Source organism: Ammodytes marinus (assembly GCF_949987685.1).
Source record: "Ammodytes marinus genome assembly, chromosome: 17".
Classification (NCBI taxonomy): domain Eukaryota; kingdom Metazoa; phylum Chordata; class Actinopteri; order Uranoscopiformes; family Ammodytidae; genus Ammodytes; species Ammodytes marinus.
In genome coordinates, this window is record NC_137221.1 from 16,489,832 (window position 1) to 16,511,893 (window position 22,062).

The window sequence follows — 22,062 nt, forward strand, 5'->3', positions numbered from 1 at the left end:
TGGGGTTAGGCATTTAGATCTGATGAACATGGTAAGGGGATAGGGAATGCATTATGTCAATGAGTGTCCTCACAATGATATAAGAACAATAATGTGTGTGTGTGTGTGTGTGTGTGTGTGTGTGTGTGTGTGTGTGTGTGTGTGTGTGTGTGTGTGTGTGTGTGTGTGTGTGTGTGTGTGTGTGTGTGTGTGTGTGTGTGTGTGTGTGTGTGTGTGTGTGTGTGTGTGTGTGTGTGTGTGTGTGTGTCGATGGATGCATAGTGTGTTTTACTTTTGCTTTCAGGGGCCGGCTTTGCAAGGGGCAGAATTACACCTCTCTCTCTGTCCTCTTCCCTCTCCACCACTACTCCCTCTCCATCCTTCCATCCATCCATCCATCCCTCTCCACTCTCTGCCCTCTCCTTCTTCCCCCTGACTGGATTCTTTTCGGGGCAGTGCGCACAGTCTCACACACCCCCACCCACACCCTTCCCCTTCCCCACCCCACCTCACCACACAACTCCCCACCATCCCCCCCACTCCTGCCTCTCGGACAGCTTTGCTCAACCAGTTTTGCTCTGTGCCGGCCTGGAGAAGGACTAAAGGAACTGAAAGGGGAGCCAGAAGTTAAGGATTCGGTGAACCGAGGAGAGAGGGACCATGGCTGCTCTCTCTGCCATGCTTAAGACCTGGGTGATACTGCAGACCTTGTGCCTGGCCCTAGCCCAAGTGGTGAGTGGAAAAGAGGATGTTGAGACCTTCTCTATTTAGGCTTATAGCTCCTGTTAGTCTGGGGGTTCAGTTGGGGATAAAGGGTACCGGTGAGGTGCCAACATAGCAGGCACTGGATGACTTGAGGTGATGCTGTATGGTTTGTGTGTGCTGTCTTGGTGCTGTTTGAAAGTGATCACAATTGGCTGAAGGTCGAGGCAGCGAATGTTTGACTTTATACCATGCATGTAAAAGAAAGATGAGCTCGAAATGGGTTTTCTGCCAGCGGACTATCTTTTGTGGATTATCGTCCTTATCGTCGTGCATGGACCCTTATCTATTTTAAAGATTGGACCAAGGAGTTACTACCGAAGGCGAGGATTTGCCATTACCTGGGTTCATTTTTTTTACAGGTGGAGAAGATTTCTATTAATCGAAGAATGGAGGAAAACACAGAAGAGTTTTAGTTTTTTCATTTTTTCATGGGCTATCCAAGCAGCCATTGCAGAGATTGAAATCAGTGGGCTTTGACACACATACAAACACACACACACACACACACACAAACACGCACACACACACACACGCACACACACACACACACACACACACACACACACACACACACACACACAGAGACACAAACGTTGGCCACTGAGCGTGAAAGGCCCTATTCAAACAGACACCTACTTGTTATCTTCTGGATAGTTTTCACTCGAGGATTATTCTTGTTTTTTTTTCCAGTATTTGAAAACCTTTCTCTTAAATTTGAAAGTTGGATTCAAGATGGCTTTCTTATCATCTTAAGGATTGACAGACTGACCCACTGAAGTGATAAGACAGACAGAGACATGGATGGAGAGAGGGGATGGGGTGGGGGTAGTTGGGGGGTAAACAGTGCTAGTCACCTGACCCCTCCTTCCACATTCCTCCTCAATCCCTTTGTTTTTACCTCATCCTGCTAAAAGTTTATACAACTTAATCCAATCTTTCCTTGCTTTGGTTCCTTTTCTTTTGACCAATTTGTTGTCGCTCCATCCAGCATCAACAAGATAACTTCTAAAATATAACTTATAACATATTGTTTTACTACTTATGTGTTATTAAGCATAATTGTTTTTGCCCAATTGGTTGCTCGCTAGGAACACCCCATACAGATCCATCCACTGCTAATTGACAACCTTAACATTTTCTACACACAACCAAGATCCAGTGTAAAAAAAAATTGGCTGTGATCAAACATGGATTTATAATTTTAATTCAAAATTGTTGTATCACTATACAACTACATTAAATTAACTTGTTTTATGGAATTATCTCCAACTGTGTCAGTACAATATATGTGTTGCTACTGGATAAAACTGTTTTACAATGCTAATGGCATTTTTCCGGTACTATATGCTTACAGTTTATTGTTTTGTTTTTGTCATAGATGATTGTGGTCTTAAAATGTCTTTCTGCCTGTGTTTCAGAGGGGTCCACCTGGATCTCAGGGCCCGGCCGGCCCCCCAGGCCCCTCTGGCATGCCTGGGTCAGACGGCATTGATGTGAGTATCCACACAGGTTTTGGCACACAGCAGAGTTGTCACAAAGACCATCATTGTGCTGGAGAAATACCAAGCTAGTGCTTCCCCCGCAGTACTGGAGTCTTACCAGCAGATGGCACTGCAAACGAAAACACGCTGGCACAAAAGAGCTCTGTTCCCATCAGAGAGAGGGGTCTTTGAGAAGAGAGCCCTTTCCCTCGGCCCTGAGTTTGTGTAACAGTAATGTGATACATTTGAGATATTTAAAGGGTTAACTGCACACAGGTTGTATAAATATGTTACAAAAGGAGCCTGCTGCTGGGCCGGTAGAGCAGGAAACAATTTGCCTGTGAGACCTTGCACAGGGGGAATTTTTTGGGGTCTGTTCCATGATCCGAAATCAAATGTGTTCAGACATTTGATTAGTTTGCATCAGCTAATATGTTGATAAAATCCTGTTAAACTTTAAGCGAGGCACTGCAGGTGAATAGGGTACATTTTTTTAACTTATCATCACCTTGACAGTTGATTACTTACATTAACTTGCATTACAATTTTACAGAAATGTTTGAATATGTATTTGTACTTATTTGGCAATAACCATAACTTTTGATGTGTAAATGCATTTCAGGCTTGCGTTAGGCACAAAATGTATCATAAATCAATCAATTAACACTATATGAACCACTCCTTCTGCAATAACCTTCGGAATAGTGCTAAGAATGATCATGGAAAGTTCGGTTGATGTATGTGCTTCAGAAGTTGAGAATTTTGGTTCGGAGTATTGAAATATAACTAATGTTGAGGTAATGGCTGTTAAAGATGGTTGCATACGAGCAATACACAGACGCAAACAGACAGGGTTTAATAAAATAAACAACTAAATAAACATGTTGGACCTTTTATTTGCACTAGTATGAAAGAAGACATAATATGGAGGCAAAATAGCCAACAATCTCAAACTTGACCAGAATGTTTTGCCTGCACTGTCTTCCCTTACACTTAACTGTACCACCTTCGTTATATGCGTTTCCTAGATGTACATTTTGACTTGGGACCGATTGGTTGCTGGGTTGCAGTAAATTCTCAGCATTTGGTTGCCACCAGAATGCATTAGTACCACCCATAATGTTGAAAAATTAGCAATGTTTATGTGTCCAACCCGGGGGGTGTATCCTGCCCTCCGGTGTCTACACTAGGGCTTTTCCCTTGATGTTGTCTGCCACAGGAAGGTCGGCATGTCAAAATGACAGAGAATCAAGCCTTTGTAGAAATAATTAACACTTGTAGAAATAATCTGAAATTCTTTTTTTACACACTTTTTCACTGGTTGAGATGTTGAACACGCCTAGAAGAATATGATATTTATGTTATGTTTTACTAGTCAAACAAAGTCTGACTTTCATTTATTGACCTATACTTTCTAGGTACCTGCATAGTAAACCCCAGGGCATATAAGCACCTGTGCACTGTCAGATTTCTAAGTGATGTGGCAATAGATAGTCAAAGTTATGAGCAGAATGAATGGGTTTTAATGAAGGGGTTTTAAAGGGCCATGTTCCTTACTATGTAATATGTCTCATATGTTCCATACTCAAACATAAAATAGATAGTTAATATATCTTTATTCTGTGTCTCTGCAGGGAGAGAAAGGACCTCCTGGGTCCCCTGGTCCACCTGTAAGTTTGTAGTGTACTTGCTATATTACTTTATGTTTAAATGTTTGATTTTTTTCCAACTGGGTTTTGTTCATGACGATACTTTATTTTGTATTGTAGGGACTGAAGGGAGAGCCAGGAGAGGCAGGTCCTGATGGAGCACTTGGAGATAATGGCATTGACGTAAGTAGACGTGCTGATTTCAGTCATTGGTGTGTGTTTGAGAGAAAATAATGACAAAGAGAAATGATATGAAAGATGCAAACAACGTGAAACTGTCTCTATTTAAACATATTGTTAAAACCACTGGCATATATTTAAGCTATGGACCATTTATATAGTTTACACGTATTCAAATGTTTAAAGCCACTAATTATTACTATAGTAAAAGTAGAGACTGGAAAAAAATTAACATTTGTATGATAAGACTTGCACATCAAATTAAAGCAAACAAGCGGTCAATGTAGATTATAATAGACGTGACAATGAAAGAAAATCAGGGCGTATAGCAGCTCAATGTCTAAAGATAATAATATCAAAGGGACCCTCTTGTGTTAGCTTTGTCAGCCACTGTTTTGATAAGCGGGTCCCTGAGATGTTTGTATCTCTTCTGGAACCAGGTCAAACACAAAGACCCACAAAGTTTGGAGTGACCATGGTACATTTGTACTGACCAAAGAGGGTGATTTTGTCAGAGATATAGACAGCATTGCAGATTTGACAGCACAATCCCAACTCATGATTCATGTATTAGGGGGCCTAATAGCTTTTTTCCTGAGCTTTCAATTGTTTATCACAGTCATCATAAAACTGTGTACATGCACACTATTATTTCAACCGTGGCATATTTTTTGCTTAAAAGCATGATAATGTTTTTTTTCAGTTTTAAGGAGATTTCAATTGTATCCAACACGCAGTCTGACTTTGCAGGTGTTTAAGGGAATGCTTTTGAAATATTCTGGTCTACGTAATGGGGTTTGATAAGAAATGTGAAATGTAGACAGAGGAGTTTTTAACAAAACTCCAGAGCACATTGTAGAAGTTAAGTTATCACTGTTGAGTGTTTGTTTTCGCTTAAATGTGATGTTTAAATCCTTCTTATTAACCATGTGCTTATTTGTATTGCAATGCCTCGTTGCTCCTTCTTCCAATTCAAGACTTGTAATGAAAACAACATCATTAAGCTGGTGTACATTTACTGAGTTATTTTCACATACCCTCTGATAGCTGCCGTCTTTATTTTTTCTAATGACAGACATATTGTTATGGCACTGCGGTGTTGACCATTTTAATTCTTAAATATCAGTTTATTGTCAACACAGTAGTTAATTAATAAAGCTTATTTCACCACGGACAAATTAAGCAAATTGATATACTACAAACTACACTACATAATGAGGTTAATAAGCTGTATGTCAAACCTATAAAAACTTGCTGATTACAAGCTGATTCAACATCCAGTAATAATAACCGGTAGCGTGAAGTGGGAGACAAACATAAGGAAATGAGTTTAAAACGATGTGATAGCTTTGCACTTATTACAGTTATATACATTGATTTACCTGTTATTCAGGTTACATATGTTGCTGCCTCTGTGTTGGTCAAAGGGGAATTGAGTGCAAATGCCTCTTGGTCACATGCTGACAGAAGTAGACACACACACACACACACACACACACACACACACACACACACACACACACACTGGCATTCCTCAGCGAATTAGCCTATAATCCGCCCTGGAATCTCAATCTCGGGTTTGTTTCCTAATTAATTACAAGAACCGTGTCAACTTCGATCAAATGTGTGATTAGCCCTCTCGTAGGGAGAATTCATGTCACATAAAGCCCAGTGGTAACTGATCTTTTAACCATAAAAATAAACTCTTTGTATGTTTTACCTACATGGCTATGTGCAAGTCTGCCTGCTAACTCTCTCTCTCTCTCTCTGTGTGTCTCTCTGTCTCTCTCTCTCTCTCTCTCTAGGGTTTGATCGGAGCAAAAGGTGATAGAGGTCCTATTGGGAGCCCTGGCCCTAAGGCAAGTGACTAAACATCCGCCCGAAAAGATAATCAGAATCAAATGAGCTATCATACTTCCATTCTGTGTCGCTGAAATACCAGCTTTCATTTTTCACAAGGGTCAGTAACATTTACGGAAAAGCCTCCCAGGTTAATGTTCCCATTGTCTTAATAGTGATGTTGAGCCTGACATTGAACAAGTGCTCACGAAGAGAAAATGTACAATAATTGCTGTTTTTTCTAAAAATTTCTTTCAGAAGTGACAATAAGATATAATTCTACCTGAACATTGAACTGAACATAATGTTTGCTAATGTAATAGCCTGAGGGTATTGTCCTCATGTGTTTGTGTGAGATGCCAGCCAGTCACTACTTGGGTTATATTGTTGTTTTCTGTTATCTGCAGGGTCTACCTGGGCCAAGCGGCGAACCTGGAGCTCCTGTAAGTAAACCTTTTTTATTTTTTATCTTTCACCCTTTTCCTGCTATACAGTAGGTTTGATGAGTATATACAGTAATGCAGCGTAAAGGATTTTGTGACAGAGGTTTAAAGTTTGTATTGTGTGAGAAAATACTTTACTGCTACATTATATATTTTAGATTGTTAGAGAAAAAAAATTCAGATAAGGAAGAGTTTTATTATGTCGAGAAATGTCAAAAAATAAAGACGAATACTGCAAAATGCAATTGGAGTTAGTGGGGCATCTAGGTATTTTTGGCATACTGCAATTGACGTGCATGTATTGGCACATCCTAAATCTCTTTCTGGCATACTAAATAGCAGGGAAGTATGGGTATTGGAACGCAGGGTGGGTTTTTTGTAAGGAGCCACAAGCTTGGTTAGGAAGACATAGTTTGAACTGTAATGCATTGTATTTTATAAGCGTATCATTTGTTTTTTATGGTAAAATTGGGATACAATCACATTGTATCTCGTTAGGCTGTCATGCTACTTATGAAGATGAGTTATGTTATCGTTGGACGCCTTGTCAGTTTCCTATCAAAAATATTGTTGGTACCCAGCTGTTCTCATAAGGTAACCTCCTGAGTCCCTGTTTCTTTATGCCTGGATGCCTGACCAGATGTGTGACCCCTTTTGGGCTCGGTTTACTTTACATATGTGGTATATTCCTTCTACAGCTGACATCATCCTTATTGCTATATACAGTCCTTAATAATGAAGAAAAATGCCATAAGTCATCCTCATTTTATGAACCTTTTATCATTAAATACACTTGCTTTATGCTCACTACTAGCACATGCAAGGCCCATCGATTCAAGAGAGCAACAGTAAGCATACCAGCACAGATCCCCTGTAATGCAGTCTGACACCACTAGATGGGGCTCATTGTCCATCTATCAGACAACAGCCTATATACTGTATATTTGTAGTCCAGAGTCATCCAATGTCATGCTCGAACGCAACACTATTAGTTAAATCCTTTGTCTAGCATTAACAGGCGTCTCGTCTTGGGGCTGTGCTTGTGTCTCAAGCTGCACAGACAGTAGATCCATGCCCTGTGGGCTGTTGTTCCTCTAAGAAGGCTTACTTACTTAATCACTTTGTTTATAATTAATTCCCAGCAAAAGACAGTGCAAACATAGACTGATTGCCCTTGTGTGTCTTTGTTCTTCTCGAAGCCCTGTTTGACGCGGCGCTCTGAATCTGTACACACACGTTCACTGAATTACTGCTGCCATTATTAATTGCCTTTTGCAGACGTTAATTGATACTTTGACAGATTTGTTCCACTTGTTATACAGTCATTTAACCCCTCATCCCTTCTGTCCACACAGGGAATTGGCCTTCCAGGACTGTCTGTAAGTAGCTTGTATGGTATAATAGAATGATGCCGTTATCACTTAATGGCTTTGCTTTGAGGTGTGGTAAATTATTATTTTTTATTTTTTATAAATGCCTGTTTGTCCTCTGTTCGCTCTGTGTGTCTCGTTGTAGGGCGCTCCAGGGCCGATTGGTCTCCCAGGTAACATTGGAATAAATGGACCAAAGGTAAGGACACCAGCTTCAGTTTATAATACTGCTCTCACAACTTACAACAGCATCTTATAAGACGGTCATACGGAGCCAGAACACGTTTCAGCTTCCTATTCACGGCCTCTTTTCTTTCCTCTGTTTGGTTACAGGGTGTCCTTGGATCACCTGGAGCTCCTGGACTTCCTGGCGTTCCTGGCAAGCCAGTAAGTGTCCACACGGGACTGGTTCTCCCGGACATATCTTAAGCCCAGTTCAGACCAAAGATTCGCCTTGCAACTGCTTGCGACGAGACGGTTTTAGAACGTGGCGGGGGAGAAATCGCAGCAGTGTGAACTGCGTGTTGCATGGAGTCGCAGAAGATTGAACATGTCAAATCGCAAAGGTCCAGTTTTGGAACGTCCAGGCCCACCTCGTTGCGAGCGGTTGCGAGCAGTTGTGTCTCGTTGCAAGGCGAATCTTTGGTCTGAACTGGGCTTTATCCATTTGTCCTCTATCTTTCTCTCTGAATTTTTAATGAAACAATGCTATTTGATGCCTTTGGAAAACCTGACAGCCAGGAGGTTGGAGGGTTATAGAGTATGATGTAGTCCTTAATCCTCTGTACACACAATACATCGCAATAACGACAAACAGCAATATCTAGGAACAACACAAACTACCCCCTGTTTTGCAATACATTGTGCAGGTATCCCTGTTATTTTGTCCACTCCCTGCATACTGTACATTCCGAGATTTTCTTTGCCCAAACTAATGCCACCAGAGCGCATCTTTGCCTTCCAGCTCACTGTTCATGTTTTGAAACTTGCTATTTGTTCAGCACTTTCACCAACACCATACATTTGCCAATACAGAAAATAACAACAGAAACATATTTTTTAAGAACCTTTTTTTTTTGCTGTTGTGCTGAACCCTTTTACAGTTGAAAAATGTAAACTTGTAATTTATCTCGTCCGACATATACGTCTATACCAATATATATGCAATTATAGTTAATTGCATCTGTAGCCCTGCACGTGTATCAGTCTAGCTCTGACTGGTGTCACAGTCAATCATTTCATGTATAAGACAGTGAGCAGCTGTGAAGACGGTGAGAGATAAATGAGCCACCAGGAGCTCATTGGGCTTAATCAAGCATATAGTTACATCAATCTAGTTTAGATTTACTTATAGTATTAAATGGGATCACAGCGTAAAAGTAAAGCAAAGACAACATCCTGTCTAAGAACATTATTTTTGAAGTGTGCTCTTTTCTGCAGAACCAGCAGCAATGAGTGTGTGTTCTAAAGCCCCAAAAACCCAAATACACAAAATCTTTTTAACTGTGTAATTTGGGGAGTTTGTTGCATGATGGTAAGCATCTGATAAGAGTTAGGCATATTTATCATTCCAAATGAAAGATATTGTCATTGAAGTCTGATACATTTGACAGAAATTCGGTTTAGATGAGGTGGGCTATGCTCTGGCCCTTTTGACACAATATGTATTTTGAAGAAACGGCAGTTCTCTTCCCGAACGTTATATAAAAACAATGAGCATTGCCATTCGATATGGCCACGCCAACACAGTCCTGTCAAACTGTCTAGAGAGTAAAACAAATGCTTTTCAACTAAGTTTTATACTATTTGTAGAATTTATTTTCAACCTGATTTTTGTGTACTCTCCTGTCTGAGTGGCTCCTGGAAGGGAGGGGGTGGAGGGTTCTTCATTGAGAGTGATGTTCCCGGCCCAGGGGAGTGTATTTGTTTAGCTTTAGTGCTGTCCTAGGGTAAATAAACCCCCCATTAGATCAGTGGGCTGTCTCATCTGACTGTAACAGGAATACATCATCCCCTGTAGAGACGCTCGTACTTTGTAACTCTATCTATAAACTGAGACAAGGAAAGATGGAGGAGAGTAATAGACAGAGAGAGAGAGAGAGAGAGAGAGAGAGAGAGAGAGAGAGAGAGAGAGAGAGAGAGAGAGAGAGAGAGAGAGAGGAGATAGTGCTGGCTCAGCTCATGGCAGCCGAGGCAAACTGTGAGCAGGTGACTTTCTCATTAACTCTATCCATCTCTCTCTCTCCTATCTATCTGACAATCTAGGGTCCTCCCGGGAAGTTCATCGGTGGAGAAGAAGGCAGTGCCGACTTCCAGGTAAGCTCTATCGACATCACAACTTTTTGGGGGGGCAAATCTACTGTATTTCATCATCAACTTTTCATAATCAATACATTTCCTTCTCTCGTCAACAGTGTCCTCTTAACTGTCCAGCAGGACCTAAAGGCCCCCAGGGACTGCATGGAGTCAAGGTGAGTAGTCTCCCAAAGGGGCCCCTTAAGGGAATAAGCATGGATTCAACATCATCAGTGGTTCCGGTTTATAACTAAACTTGCTATGGCACCCTACTGACAGATATGTTCTCTCTAGGGACACAAAGGACGTGCTGGTGTTCTCGGAGATGCCGGCAGCATCGGAAAACTGGTGAGCGGCACACGGGCACTCTGACACAGCCATAGGTGTAACAGTTGTACAATCCTGCACTCAACACAATGTACTCAATATGTACACACTACTCCAGTGTAAGTAAAAGTAGCCTACTCTTGGAGCGATACATTATTATACATTTTTAGATTGCTATCAGTATTGATGCGTAAGTAGCATTTTACTGTTGTAGCTGGTTGAGGTGAAGCTAGTTTCAAATATCTATTTCACAGTAACTTTGGTACAGAGTAGACTACCATGGTTCCCAAACTAGAGGTCAGACCAGGTCACAAGATAAATCTGAAGTGGTCATCATGAGATGGTCGATTCGTATCTTTGCTTAGCTGTGAAATGTTTAATCATTTGGCCTATTTGTACCCTGAACAATTGTTTAAACAAATCCATTTTAGAAGCTAAGCTATATATTAAGAGAGCATAGGAAACTGGTGAGCTGCACACGTGCACTCAAACACACCCATACGTTGTGTGTGTGTAAATGTTGTACAGTCTCGCACACTCACCCACCGTTCAGAACCAGCAGAGGCTAGGATTAGCTCTAATGAAGCCCCCTGAGGCCCATGACTGGCTCTAATCTGGCTGCGATTAGTCAGGCCTGGCCCCGGCCCCGCAGTCAGCACGCAGTGAGCCAGATGAAAGGGTTATGGTGAGGAGCCAGGTACATGAAGGGGAAGGATGAGAGAGTCAGGGTTCAGCACGGCCCTCTCACCTCGCTGTATTAGGCAGAGCTAATGAGCACACGGTGGGCTCCGAGGGGAGCAGCTAGCCAGGCCTGAGGAATTAGCCTCTGATCTACCCACACAAGGTGCCGTAGAAGCTCCAAACAACTCTGCACATCACTCATCACAGGCAGGCCTGACTCAAGATTGCCCTGTGGCGCTGCTCTCTCTCTTTTATGCTTTGCAAAAACATCCCCCCACTACCTGTTCACCTAATCCCAAAACACAGATACAGTCAATAAAAAAAAAGCTTTTTTCCCCCCTCCACTTGCTATATTCCTGCTGGCTGTGTGATGCCAAAGTCAACAAGATTAGTGAGTAAGTCCGGTATGACATTTATCTTTAGACTGCTGAAAAATGTAAACTAGATCCAGTTGAAACTGGTTGAAGAACCGTGATTTGTTTTTGATGGATTTTGATGGCCTTTTACTTGGCAGACATGCCATGGTGATGGTAGACCAATAAGGATGGCTTAAAACATATTATTGTTATCTGCACTTGGAGTGATAGTTTAGTCAATTTCCTTGCTGAGAGTTTTCATGAGAATATCGATAACGCTCCCGTCTGTACGTCAAGTATGCGGCTAGCTTCAGAAATATTTAACTTTCTTATTTCAAAGAATTGGAAACAACTATCCGGGACCGTCCAAAATCCACACTGATTTATGCAGTTGCCAGTTGCACTGATTTCCTGCAGTCATGGCTGGTTGTTAGACTATCTCACATTGACAATGAGTCCCCAGGAAGTCACTGGCTTTTCAAAAAAATAGTAACAACAACAACAGCTTTCCCACCAAACCACAACTAGTCATTTGAAGTGTTATTTGTTAACTTTCGAGTTGAAGCTAGTAGGCTTAATTTTTAACTTAGGCCAGAGACATGCTAGCCATTACCTCCTGCTTCATTCATATGCCAAACTGAGCTAATCACTGTGCTATTCACTTTCTGAACATGTTCTTGGCAAAAATTCAAACAAGTATTTCAGACAATTCAAAACAATATAACACAACACAGGTAAACCACCATAAGCAATTTTAACTGGTTCGTCCCATAAACACCTGAATATGTTATTTTTTAATAACATTAACTAATGTTAACTAATGTTATTAGCTTTAACTGACTGGCTGGTGTTAGTTATTCTTTTTTAACAAACTTGACTAGCTTGTTTAAAGCATCATCACAGAAGCCAGAAACCACCACTGACAGGTTTTCAGCTGGACTGCTGACCCCACAGAGAGAGCAGCACAGAATGAGAATAACCAATCAGCCTGTTCTTTTTCCCCTTTCCTCCACCAGGGTCTCAAGGGAGAAGTGGGCATCTCAGGAGAACAGGGCATCCCAGGACCTCCGGTACGCTGCAAATTAAACTTTTATAGCCACTTCGCAAAGTTAGGAACCGAGTCTTGTATTGTGTTTTTGTTATTTGCTGTAGCATTGAATAATATATCTGGGCATTCATGCTCAAGGGTCAGTCTTTGTCTCACCCTGTTTTTTTCCTTGCTCAGGGTCCGATGGGTCTGAGGGGTTATCCAGGAATGATGGGTCCCAAAGGGGAAGCGGTGAGTACCATCAGTCATTTGAATTTTTTCACATTCACATATAACTTTTTCTCTGCCCTCTTTCTCTTTGAGTTCAAGGCTGTTCTCATCCTTAGAGGAGCACCAAGGAGGCACAACCAGACCTGCCCCCACTATACAAACACCATCCATTACCAGCAATGGGGACATATGGAAATGATGCTAACACAAATCTCTCCCCTCCTCCTAATGAGTTGGGGTTGTCTGGGTCCACGGTGCCTCCATCTGTAGTTAATGATCCGCCGTAGTCATCCGTCTTACTGTTAACATTAGCCGCGTTAGCCAAGTTAGCGCCCCGGCTTGGTGCCAAAGCAAGAGTGGCTGGCTCTTTTGTGTAGCTCCCATTAGCGAAGCGAGTTAAGCACTAATTACTCCTTTATCAGAATGAATAGTGGGGCCAATGTGACTTAGCGTCCTACCTGATCTGAAGTGATGGCACTTTTTTTCTTTTTTTTTCAGGGGCCTCGTGGTTACAAGGGCATCAACGGACCTGTAGGGATTCCTGGGCCTCCTGTAAGCACACACACACACACACACACACACACACACACACACACACACACACACACACACACACACACACACACACACACACACACACACACACACACACACACAGCCACCCCTAACACACACAAAAACAGGTACCCACAATACACCTCAGGTATTCTAAGCTTGTGTCCTTTGTTTGCAGGGTGAGGAGGGGCCTAAGGGACCACCGGGAGAGGCAGGAGACAAGGGAGACAAAGTAGGTGACTCTCCCAGTGTTTTCCCCCTCGAAGTTTATTGTCAAACCAGCGGGCGCAAGATGGGAAAAAAATGAAACGTGTCTCATAAACCTGAATGGGTGCAGCGATGCCTGATGTGCACCGCAAATACACTGACTTGATTTTGGTTTGGTTATCTTTCTGCAGGGCGGCCGAGGCATCCAGGGCCCACAGGGCGCGGTTGGAAAGAAGGGAGAGAATGTGAGTGGAAAAACACTTTTCTGTTTGCGCCTCACAGTTCAGAGAGTGTGTGCGAAAATGAAGTCCACTGACTGACTCAACCGCCTGCTTCTTCTTTTTTTCTTTTCAGGGTCTGCCGGGTATTGATGGAAAAGATGGCACGCCTGGTATTCCTGGAATCAAGGTATACTGAGGGGGGTTGCCAGCCGTGATAATGATGAACAACTTTCGATTCCCAGTAAGAGATTTGGCAATTTATTCTTTTTTCTCCATGTTCTCATTTCGTCAGGGCGGTCCAGGCCAGGCTGGTAGACCGGGTGCTCCTGGTCCACAAGGAACAGCGGTGAGTGATACTTCAGTGGAGGGGGTGGGGGGGTATTTAGATTTGAGAATATTTAGCAATTCCACTAGAGGCACATGCAAATAAGGCCCTCTGTCATAAAGGCTGATTGTCATTCAGATCACGTAGGGGGGGTACATTTGCTCTCCAAGACACAGACAGGGGGAAACCAGCGTGAAGCCACCCGCCTGTAAATCTCTGTGCATTTTGTCTTCTGGGCTCTCATCCAGGTTAACAGTGACCCTGCGACCCACACTGTTTTAGAATTTAAACCACCTTGAAATAGCTTTCTCACTCCCGCTGCGAGTGATTTATCACAATCAGACCAGTGGGGTATGCTCAAGTGTGTGTGTGTGTGTGTGTGTGTTTGTGTGCGCCCACCGTTCTGACTTAAGGGGTAATGGAGCGTGAGATGCACACTTTGCTGTGTGGTCATTTCGGCGACACTAACACCGCTGCAAACTCAAACGCAATAACTTACCCTGCTTTAAGCCTTACTGTGATATACCATCACACACACACACACACACACACACACACACACACACACACTTGAGCATACCCCACTGGTCTGATTGTGGCTGATTGTGAAGCTGGCACTGCAGCTTTTTTTATCATCACTATTATTATGTGTCAGTCATCAGTATCAGTAGATACAAGTATCTAAATTCATCTACACAAATGTTCAGGTTTGCTCCCTGTATTACAAACATACAGAATACACTGCACATAATGTCAGAATACAGGGGTAACTTTTGTTTATATTGCAGAGGTCTTTCTAGCATCTAGCAGATACAGTTGGAGGTTCGAACCCCGCCCTGCCACTTGTGTCATGGTTGTTGTGTCCTTGGGCAAGACACTTCACCCACTTTGCCTCGTGTGAATGTCGATAGTTAGCCTGCTATCGGTGTATGAATGTGTGTGTGAGTGGTAACGTGGGAAAGGAAAACAGGTCTCCCTCGCAAAAGACTCTTCGGTCTCAATGGGATTTACCTGTATAAATAAAGGTTACCAAAAGATACAAATACAGAGATACAAATACAGAGAAAAACACTACGTCTCTACTGTTTCTGTCTGATGCCCACCATATGGATGTGTTTCTTTGATTTGTGCTATTTTCAGTCTTGTTAATTCTGTTTGTAGGGATTGCCTGGCAGTCCAGGGGCAAAAGGTGGACCTGGAGATAAGGTAAACCTTTATAATACAGCTCGTATTGTATCGTGTTATTTTGACCTTTACAACTTTTTTTTTTCTGGTTTTCATTTTCTAAATGTACACACTTCTCTTCTCGTCTCTCTTGCCTTATTAGGGCGAGGGTGGACCGAGGGGTCATGTTGGCATGACCGGTGCCCCTGGACCTCTGGTAAAACATACTAATATACAGCTTTTTTTTTCAGCTATCACAATTCTCATATTGTGCAGTTAGTCAGGTGATTAATTGTACTCTATCTGCATTCTCCTAGGGTGAGCCTGGTCTTCCTGGTGAGCAGGGTATGGAAGGAGTTCCCGGACCCAAGGTACAATTCCAGAATTGCTGCGTTCGGAGGTTCGAAAAACTGCAATTGGGGAAACAAATATACTCAGTTCCTCTATGTTTCAACAGGGCGACAGAGGCCAGCGGGGACCGGGCGGGCCACAGGGTGTCGTTGGAAAGACTGTAAGTTGCTCATTTGCTTTTTTCTACGTCTAAATAATCAAAGAGAGGTGCAGCTGTAACTTCCTATGTACATTATGACTTCTCTTAACAGGGAGGCAAAGGAGAGAGGGGACCAATTGGTGTTCCAGGTGCCCAGGGTCTAAGCGGAACCAAGGGAGACAAGGTGGGTGTGTGTGTGTGTGCCTGTGTGTGTGTGTGTGTGTGTGTGTGTGTGTGTGTGTGTGTGTGTGTGTGTGTGTGTGTGTGTGTGTGTGTGTGTGTGTGTGTGTGTGTGTGTGTGTGAACAATGAACAAACCGTACTCTAATATATTGCTTTGTAAGACATTCATATCATCGTCTATTCTCAAGCACATTTCATAACAAATGTAGTTTCCCATACTTGTCCATTGAGGGCAGCGTTTACCCATGTATACGAACACCGGTGCTGCAGTAAATCACGGAATGAGGAGAGCAATATAAATAAGCAATATAAATGATAATCTAAGCATCCTCATCTTCCAATGTTTCAGAGACGAGACAACATCTTTCTTACTTTGTGATTTGTGTGGTGCCACTGGCTTGGATCAATATAAAGCTCTTGTTTTTTGTTGTTGTTGTTGAAGTTATTCTAATCTAGAAATGACAACATTTACATTTGCTGAACCGTTCTTTCTTTCTGTCCAGGGCTTCCAAGGAAAAGTTGGGTCGAAGGGAGACTTTGTGAGTGGCATTTTTGCTTTATTGTTGAACTGCATTGCCAGAAAAAAACGGATCCACGGCTGACAATTATTTCCATCTTTCTGTCTGCCCCTCTTGATCTTTTTCTCTCTGTCGCTTTCAGGGTGACCCCGGTGTTGAGGGATTGGCTGGCGAGAACGGTGATAAGGTAACAATCATTATTGGCGTAACCTTAAGCCGATTCAAACTTTCTGTTGGAAATAACCTCAAAGGCCCCTCAAAACAAAAATAAAAAGAGTACATAAAGGCTTAAGTTTAGATAAGAAGGTTTTAGCGATTGTCTCTGAAGGCGTCAAAGCAAAGTGATACATTGCAGAAAAATGTCCTACGCACATAAAAAGTTAAGAGGAAGTCTGTTTTTTAATTTTTTTATTTGCATACAAATCCCCAGGATAATCCAGATGGCAAATGAGCTATTTACATGACAGCGAGGCAATGATGCACGTTGGCTCCTTCAGCAGCATTGTTAGGAACCCATTTACAATATTCATCCCTGAATTATTGCCCAGTGAGTGTCTCTGAGGCATTAATGATAGAGGGGAAGTGATGAATGTGAAAATGACAAAGTGTCTTTGTGTGTGCTGTTGGTTTGCAGGGTCTGTCTGGTGAACCCGGGCCCAAGGGACAGGTGAGGCCTATACTGTGACGTGAACGTCCTTCCTTCATTTGTGCCTTTCTGCCTGCCTTGGATATCTTCTTTTTCAATCTCAGCGTCATCCATTTGTATTGGCCTCTTCCATTCATTTTGCAGCAAGGAATTGTCGGTGACCCCGGACACAATGGACCCACCGGAGACCCCGGTAAACCCGGAGATCAGGGACCCGCGGGACTGTCCGGCCCAAGGGGACTCAATGGAGAAAGAGGAATACCTGGCATGCCAGGCATTCAGGGATCATCGGTAAGGGCCCATTCACACTTGGCCTGTTTGATCTGTGCTGTGCTTAATTTCGATTGGTCTTTTTGGGTCGCGGGCAACAGTCTCATATAAATTGCCGTCAGGACCGCGGCCTATGCGCCTGCTCATCCATAAGCATCCGTACAGTTCCGAAGCACACCTCTTCCAACAGTGCCATGGCCAAGGAATTGTATCGTGCTTGATCACTGTACGGTGCACTCAAACTGGTCAAAAGCACTAGACTTTAGCGGTCAATTGTGCTTTGGCAAGGTATGAATGCCTAGTGTGAGTGTGATCTAAGTCCAGTCCATTTTGGATCCCATTTATGATGCATAGGACACACACAGACAGGTATTGATGATGTCTCTCTGCAATACTCAAGTCTCCTTATTCTTCTCTCCAGGGACGTGACGCATCTGACCAGCATATTATTGAAGTGGTGCTGAAGATGTTGCAGGGTGAGCGTGACTAGGCCTGAATATTCACCCTTTGATGTCTATGGGGGAGATTAGAGTAGCTCATTTCCCCAAACTTTCTTTCATCTCCTGAGCAATCAGGTGCCCGTCATCAAAGGTCATTTAATCAAAAAGGATGATGCCGTCTCTGCCCTTACAGAGAGGCTCGCTGCAGTGGCGGTGAGCGCCAAGAGGGCTGTGCTGGGTGGAGCAGGTGTCATGGGGCCTCCCGGGCCCCCTGGACCTGCAGGCTCGACTGGCTCTCAGGGGCAGCATGGCCCACCTGGTCCCCGTGGCATCCCTGGAATGATTGGAGGACCCGGACAAGTCGGAAACACAGGACTTAAAGGTAGAGATAGATTTCAGGGGTGATGCAGGCGATATGTCCCTATGAAGAGGTACATTCGATCCCCCTGAAAAAAAAAATACTAAAGACAACACCCTCCCAAAAAGAGGAAAAAATAACAGTTCAGATGGTCATAGCCCTTATATATTCTTTTTACCTGTCACTATATGTTTCTCCAACAATTTCAGACACCCCTAAAGGCAAAGCAGACAGTATAGTCATGTAAGCAGCTAGCTAATTAGCTCGTGTAGCCCGATACACACTTTTCTTACCTTCAGTTTTTGAATTAGAATATGGAAGTATCTTAGGCTTAATGCTAACGTCAGCTAGTTTCTAACTGTTGCCTTAAGTTAATGTTTAGCTAAGCCTCTAATGTTAGCAAGATTAAGCTAACTTTTGCCCTACCTACGATTGGCTAAATGCTACAGTAGCTGGCTGAAAGCGCACCCTTTTCTTTTCCAATGTTGGCTTGACATTTCATTGCCAATATAAAATGCCATGCTTCTTAACACTGGTGCTTAGTCATGAGCAGTGAGACAATGGTATATTTGTTGATAGCCTTACTGCATTATTATTCCGTAATATTTGTGTCACCGGTTAGGCCTACCTCCATGGTATCTTCACTTAACCTACTCCTATGAAATACAGTAGAGCATCGACACATTTACATGTAATGATGAATACACCGTTAAAGGTATAGCTTTTTAGGACGCATCTGAGCCCACCCTCTTTTGTCCTCTTTAGGAAAGAGGGGAGCAAAGGGAGACAGAGGAGATCCCGGTAAACCCCACCCAGGAGCGCCAGGACCCCCAGGAATACAAGGTAAGAGCTGGTGGCTATAATATTTGAAAAACAATGGAATTCTGCAAGCTTCATGCACGCACATGGACTGTAAAACAGTAGGTAATACTGAGCAAAGGTTACAAAGTGTTAGGGAGCAACAAGGAGCTGTAGGGCTTGGAGTTAGGCTACAGCTCTTGTCATGGGAGAGGCATTGTTAAAGCATCATTAACTCCAGTCATTTAACAGATGCTCTTGAACGAGAATGTAATAGGATTGCAACAGTACACATTAATTCAACCAATAGAACACATGCCCCCTGTGAACATGTACACACAGCTTAAAACAATAGTCCGTAACTGCTGTCACCCCCCATGAGGAATTCGGAGTAATTACAACACTGTTGGCGCTACTACATGAGGTAAGCCTTCGGTGATGGCGCACGGATTTGATTAATTCTGCTGTACGTCCAGGTTTTTTCTTGGCAGTAGAATCAACAACTGAAAGATTTTGCGGACGATTCTTGAGCTCCTGCACCAGTGTCAGTGTTAAATAGGTGTGAACATTAAAGGTGCTGCAAGGAACTTTTAAATATTTCTCATTTTGCAGTCTCTGATGCCTCTGATGATCGTAAATTACATTTAACAGCAAACAAGACCATCAGAGCAAAGTATGCTATTTGTTTATAGTTTTTCTTAATGCCTTTGTCACGGGTACGCTCACACAGGAACTACAGCTGGAGTAGTAAAAACACTACCGCTGTTGTCCAAATGGGGAGTGCAAGAATTAAAACAAACCGAAAGTTCCTCCGAGCACCTTTAAGTCCACATGTGTAGTAGTTTATAGAGTTCTTCAACATTGTTTTTAGTACCAAAGAAATCACTTTCATTCCCTACCTGATGATGTGTATCCCTCTCTCCCTTCCGTATAGGTCCTCCTGGTGTGGATGGCGTGGCTCGGGACGGCAGGCACGGCGAGAGAGGACCTCAGGGAGCAGCGGGAGAGGCCGGCCGCCCCGGTAAGGCTGGTTCGCAAGGCCTGCCGGGCTACTGCGAGGCGGCCATGTGTCTGGCTGCGTCCGCTTACACCTCCCCGAGACTACAAGAGGCCGGGACAATCAAAGGACCCGGTGTTTAGGGAGCTGTCTATCCATCATCAGCTCACAACACCTGAGAGGGAGAGAGGGGGGAGAGAGAGAGAAAGAGAGCGAGAGAGAGAGAGAGAGAGAGAGAGAGAGAGAGAGAGAGAGAGAGAGAGAGAGAGAGAGAGGCCGCTCTTCTCAGTAGGACAACATCAAGAATGAGGGTTTGGGGGGGGACAATAATAGTGACTGGGTTTAAAACACCCCTCCTCCTGAAACTGACAACCTGAAGTTTTTTAACTGGTGGGACATACACTGATTTGTATCCCTCCCCCCCCCCCTCCACACACACACACACATCACCATGACAACAGCAGCAGCTCACAGCCACCCACATCCTTGCTCAATTTTCTAGTGTTTTTTTTGGATGTCAGTGTGTCAGTCCCGTCCAAATAGCCCCAGCCTTGAAAAAAGGAACAGATTCATTTTGCCTCTCCTTTTCTCCTACCACCACCACCACCACCACCACCACCACCACCACCACAGTATCTACACAGTAGGAGCTGAAATCCAAGTGTGCTGTGAAAGGTGCTTTTCCTTTTCAACATGGTCACTTTAAATGGTTATACATATCTAATATCTTGTTTCAGATGTGTTTTTGTCATTTTAATGCCATGCCTCTCATGCAGCATTACACCCGATGCCTTGAAAGTATACAAAAAAGGAGCAATAAATGATTGAAGCCTATATTTACACTCAGTACTGTACTGTATTGTAAACGGTAGTATTTTCATCAGTGGGCTTCAGTGAAATCCCAATTTACCTCATGTGTACATTTCCCCCTTCCGTTCGATCCCTGCTTTCTACCCAAGTCTCATTTTAGAAACTAACGACTAGCTTTATCTACTCCTCTTGTTGCCTAGCAACAACATATCCCAATGGGCACTCCCATCTCCCACAATGCAGTGCTGTAAATCTTTGTAAATGTGTGTTGATTATTATGTAGAGAAAAAAGAATGGGTTATGATATGCACCAACAACAATCTTGTGTTAATGAATTCAGTGAGTAATAAAAAGTTCCTACAGATATAACAACTCTTTTCATAAGGAATCAGTCCGAATGTGCTCCCTATGCCACTGTCGACTTTCCACAGGGTCTCAGCGATTTAATGACTGATTCACTTTCATCAACCGAAGCTATTTATTGTTCTTCATATAATCATCTGTAAAGAGGTTTTTTTTCTGGCTGTTCAGGTCAACCCAAACCAATAAAGAGGAACCTTTTATAAAATCTAATGTACTTCTGTATCGTGTGGGGAATGGAAATGAGTGTCATCAGTTTGGCTCACCTCTTTCAGCTCGTCTTCTCTTCATTTCTCACATTCTTCCAAATCATTTAATAGTGTCAATGCATGCATGTAAACAAACTACCATACCATCAAAACTGCAGATGCTCAACAATTGTCAACTTTCTTGCACCACCATGGCCAAAAGTTCCCACCATTGAAAAATACTGCATTAAACAATGCAGGGCCATTGTTCAAATGCACACGTAAGCAACAAAACGTGCACAAATCTGCTTTTAAAATGTTTCTTTTCTCAAATATTACATAATACAACATATGTAAGGCATAGGGTAGGTTGGATTAAAATGACAGTAAAGAAATATTATACAGGAGAGTTGATGGACACACGGATGGACTGCTGAATGGGCTGAGGGAGGGGTCCCCTGGGCCAGAGCCTCGCTTTGAAGTGACGTCCAAGATGTGTTGTTGGAAATTCAAATAAAACAGCAACAAAGAGACATAAAAACAACATCAAAGAGACAAACCAACTACAAAGAGATGAAAAAAACAAAGAGATAGAAAACAACAACAACAAAGAGACAAAACCACAACAATGATATAAAACACACCAACAAAGAAATAAAAAAACAACTACGTAGAGGTGAAAAACAACTACAGAGATAAAAGAAAACTACATAGGGATGAAAAACAACTACAAGAAATAGAAAACAACAAAGATAAATAACTACAAAGAGATAGAAAAACAACAACAAAGAGATAAAGAACAACTACAAAGAGATAGAAAAACAACTACAAAGAGATAGAAAACAACAACAACAAAGAGATAAAGAACAACTACAGAGAGATAGAAAACAACAACAAAGAGATGAAAAAC

At 42.7% G+C, this 22,062-nt stretch overlaps 1 protein-coding gene across 1 annotated transcript; it reads left to right on the plus strand.

The window, feature by feature from the left end:
* Positions 1–487: 487 nt before the first annotated feature.
* col9a2 (procollagen, type IX, alpha 2) lies at positions 488–20,427 on the plus strand. The gene is made up of 32 exons (XM_080045253.1): positions 488–711; positions 2,163–2,237; positions 3,860–3,895; positions 3,995–4,057; positions 5,860–5,913; positions 6,301–6,336; positions 7,692–7,715; positions 7,852–7,905; positions 8,040–8,093; positions 9,972–10,022; positions 10,121–10,177; positions 10,296–10,349; positions 12,382–12,435; positions 12,591–12,644; positions 13,122–13,175; positions 13,357–13,410; positions 13,577–13,630; positions 13,740–13,793; positions 13,899–13,952; positions 15,093–15,137; positions 15,259–15,312; positions 15,413–15,466; positions 15,553–15,606; positions 15,698–15,769; positions 16,271–16,306; positions 16,428–16,472; positions 16,920–16,952; positions 17,076–17,222; positions 17,623–17,677; positions 17,835–18,023; positions 18,765–18,842; positions 19,732–20,427. The coding sequence occupies exons 1-32, from the start codon at positions 640–642 to the stop codon at positions 19,935–19,937; spliced, it is 2,076 nt and encodes a 691-aa protein (XP_079901379.1). The 5' UTR covers positions 488–639; the 3' UTR covers positions 19,938–20,427.
* The last annotated feature ends 1,635 nt before the right edge of the window (positions 20,428–22,062 follow it).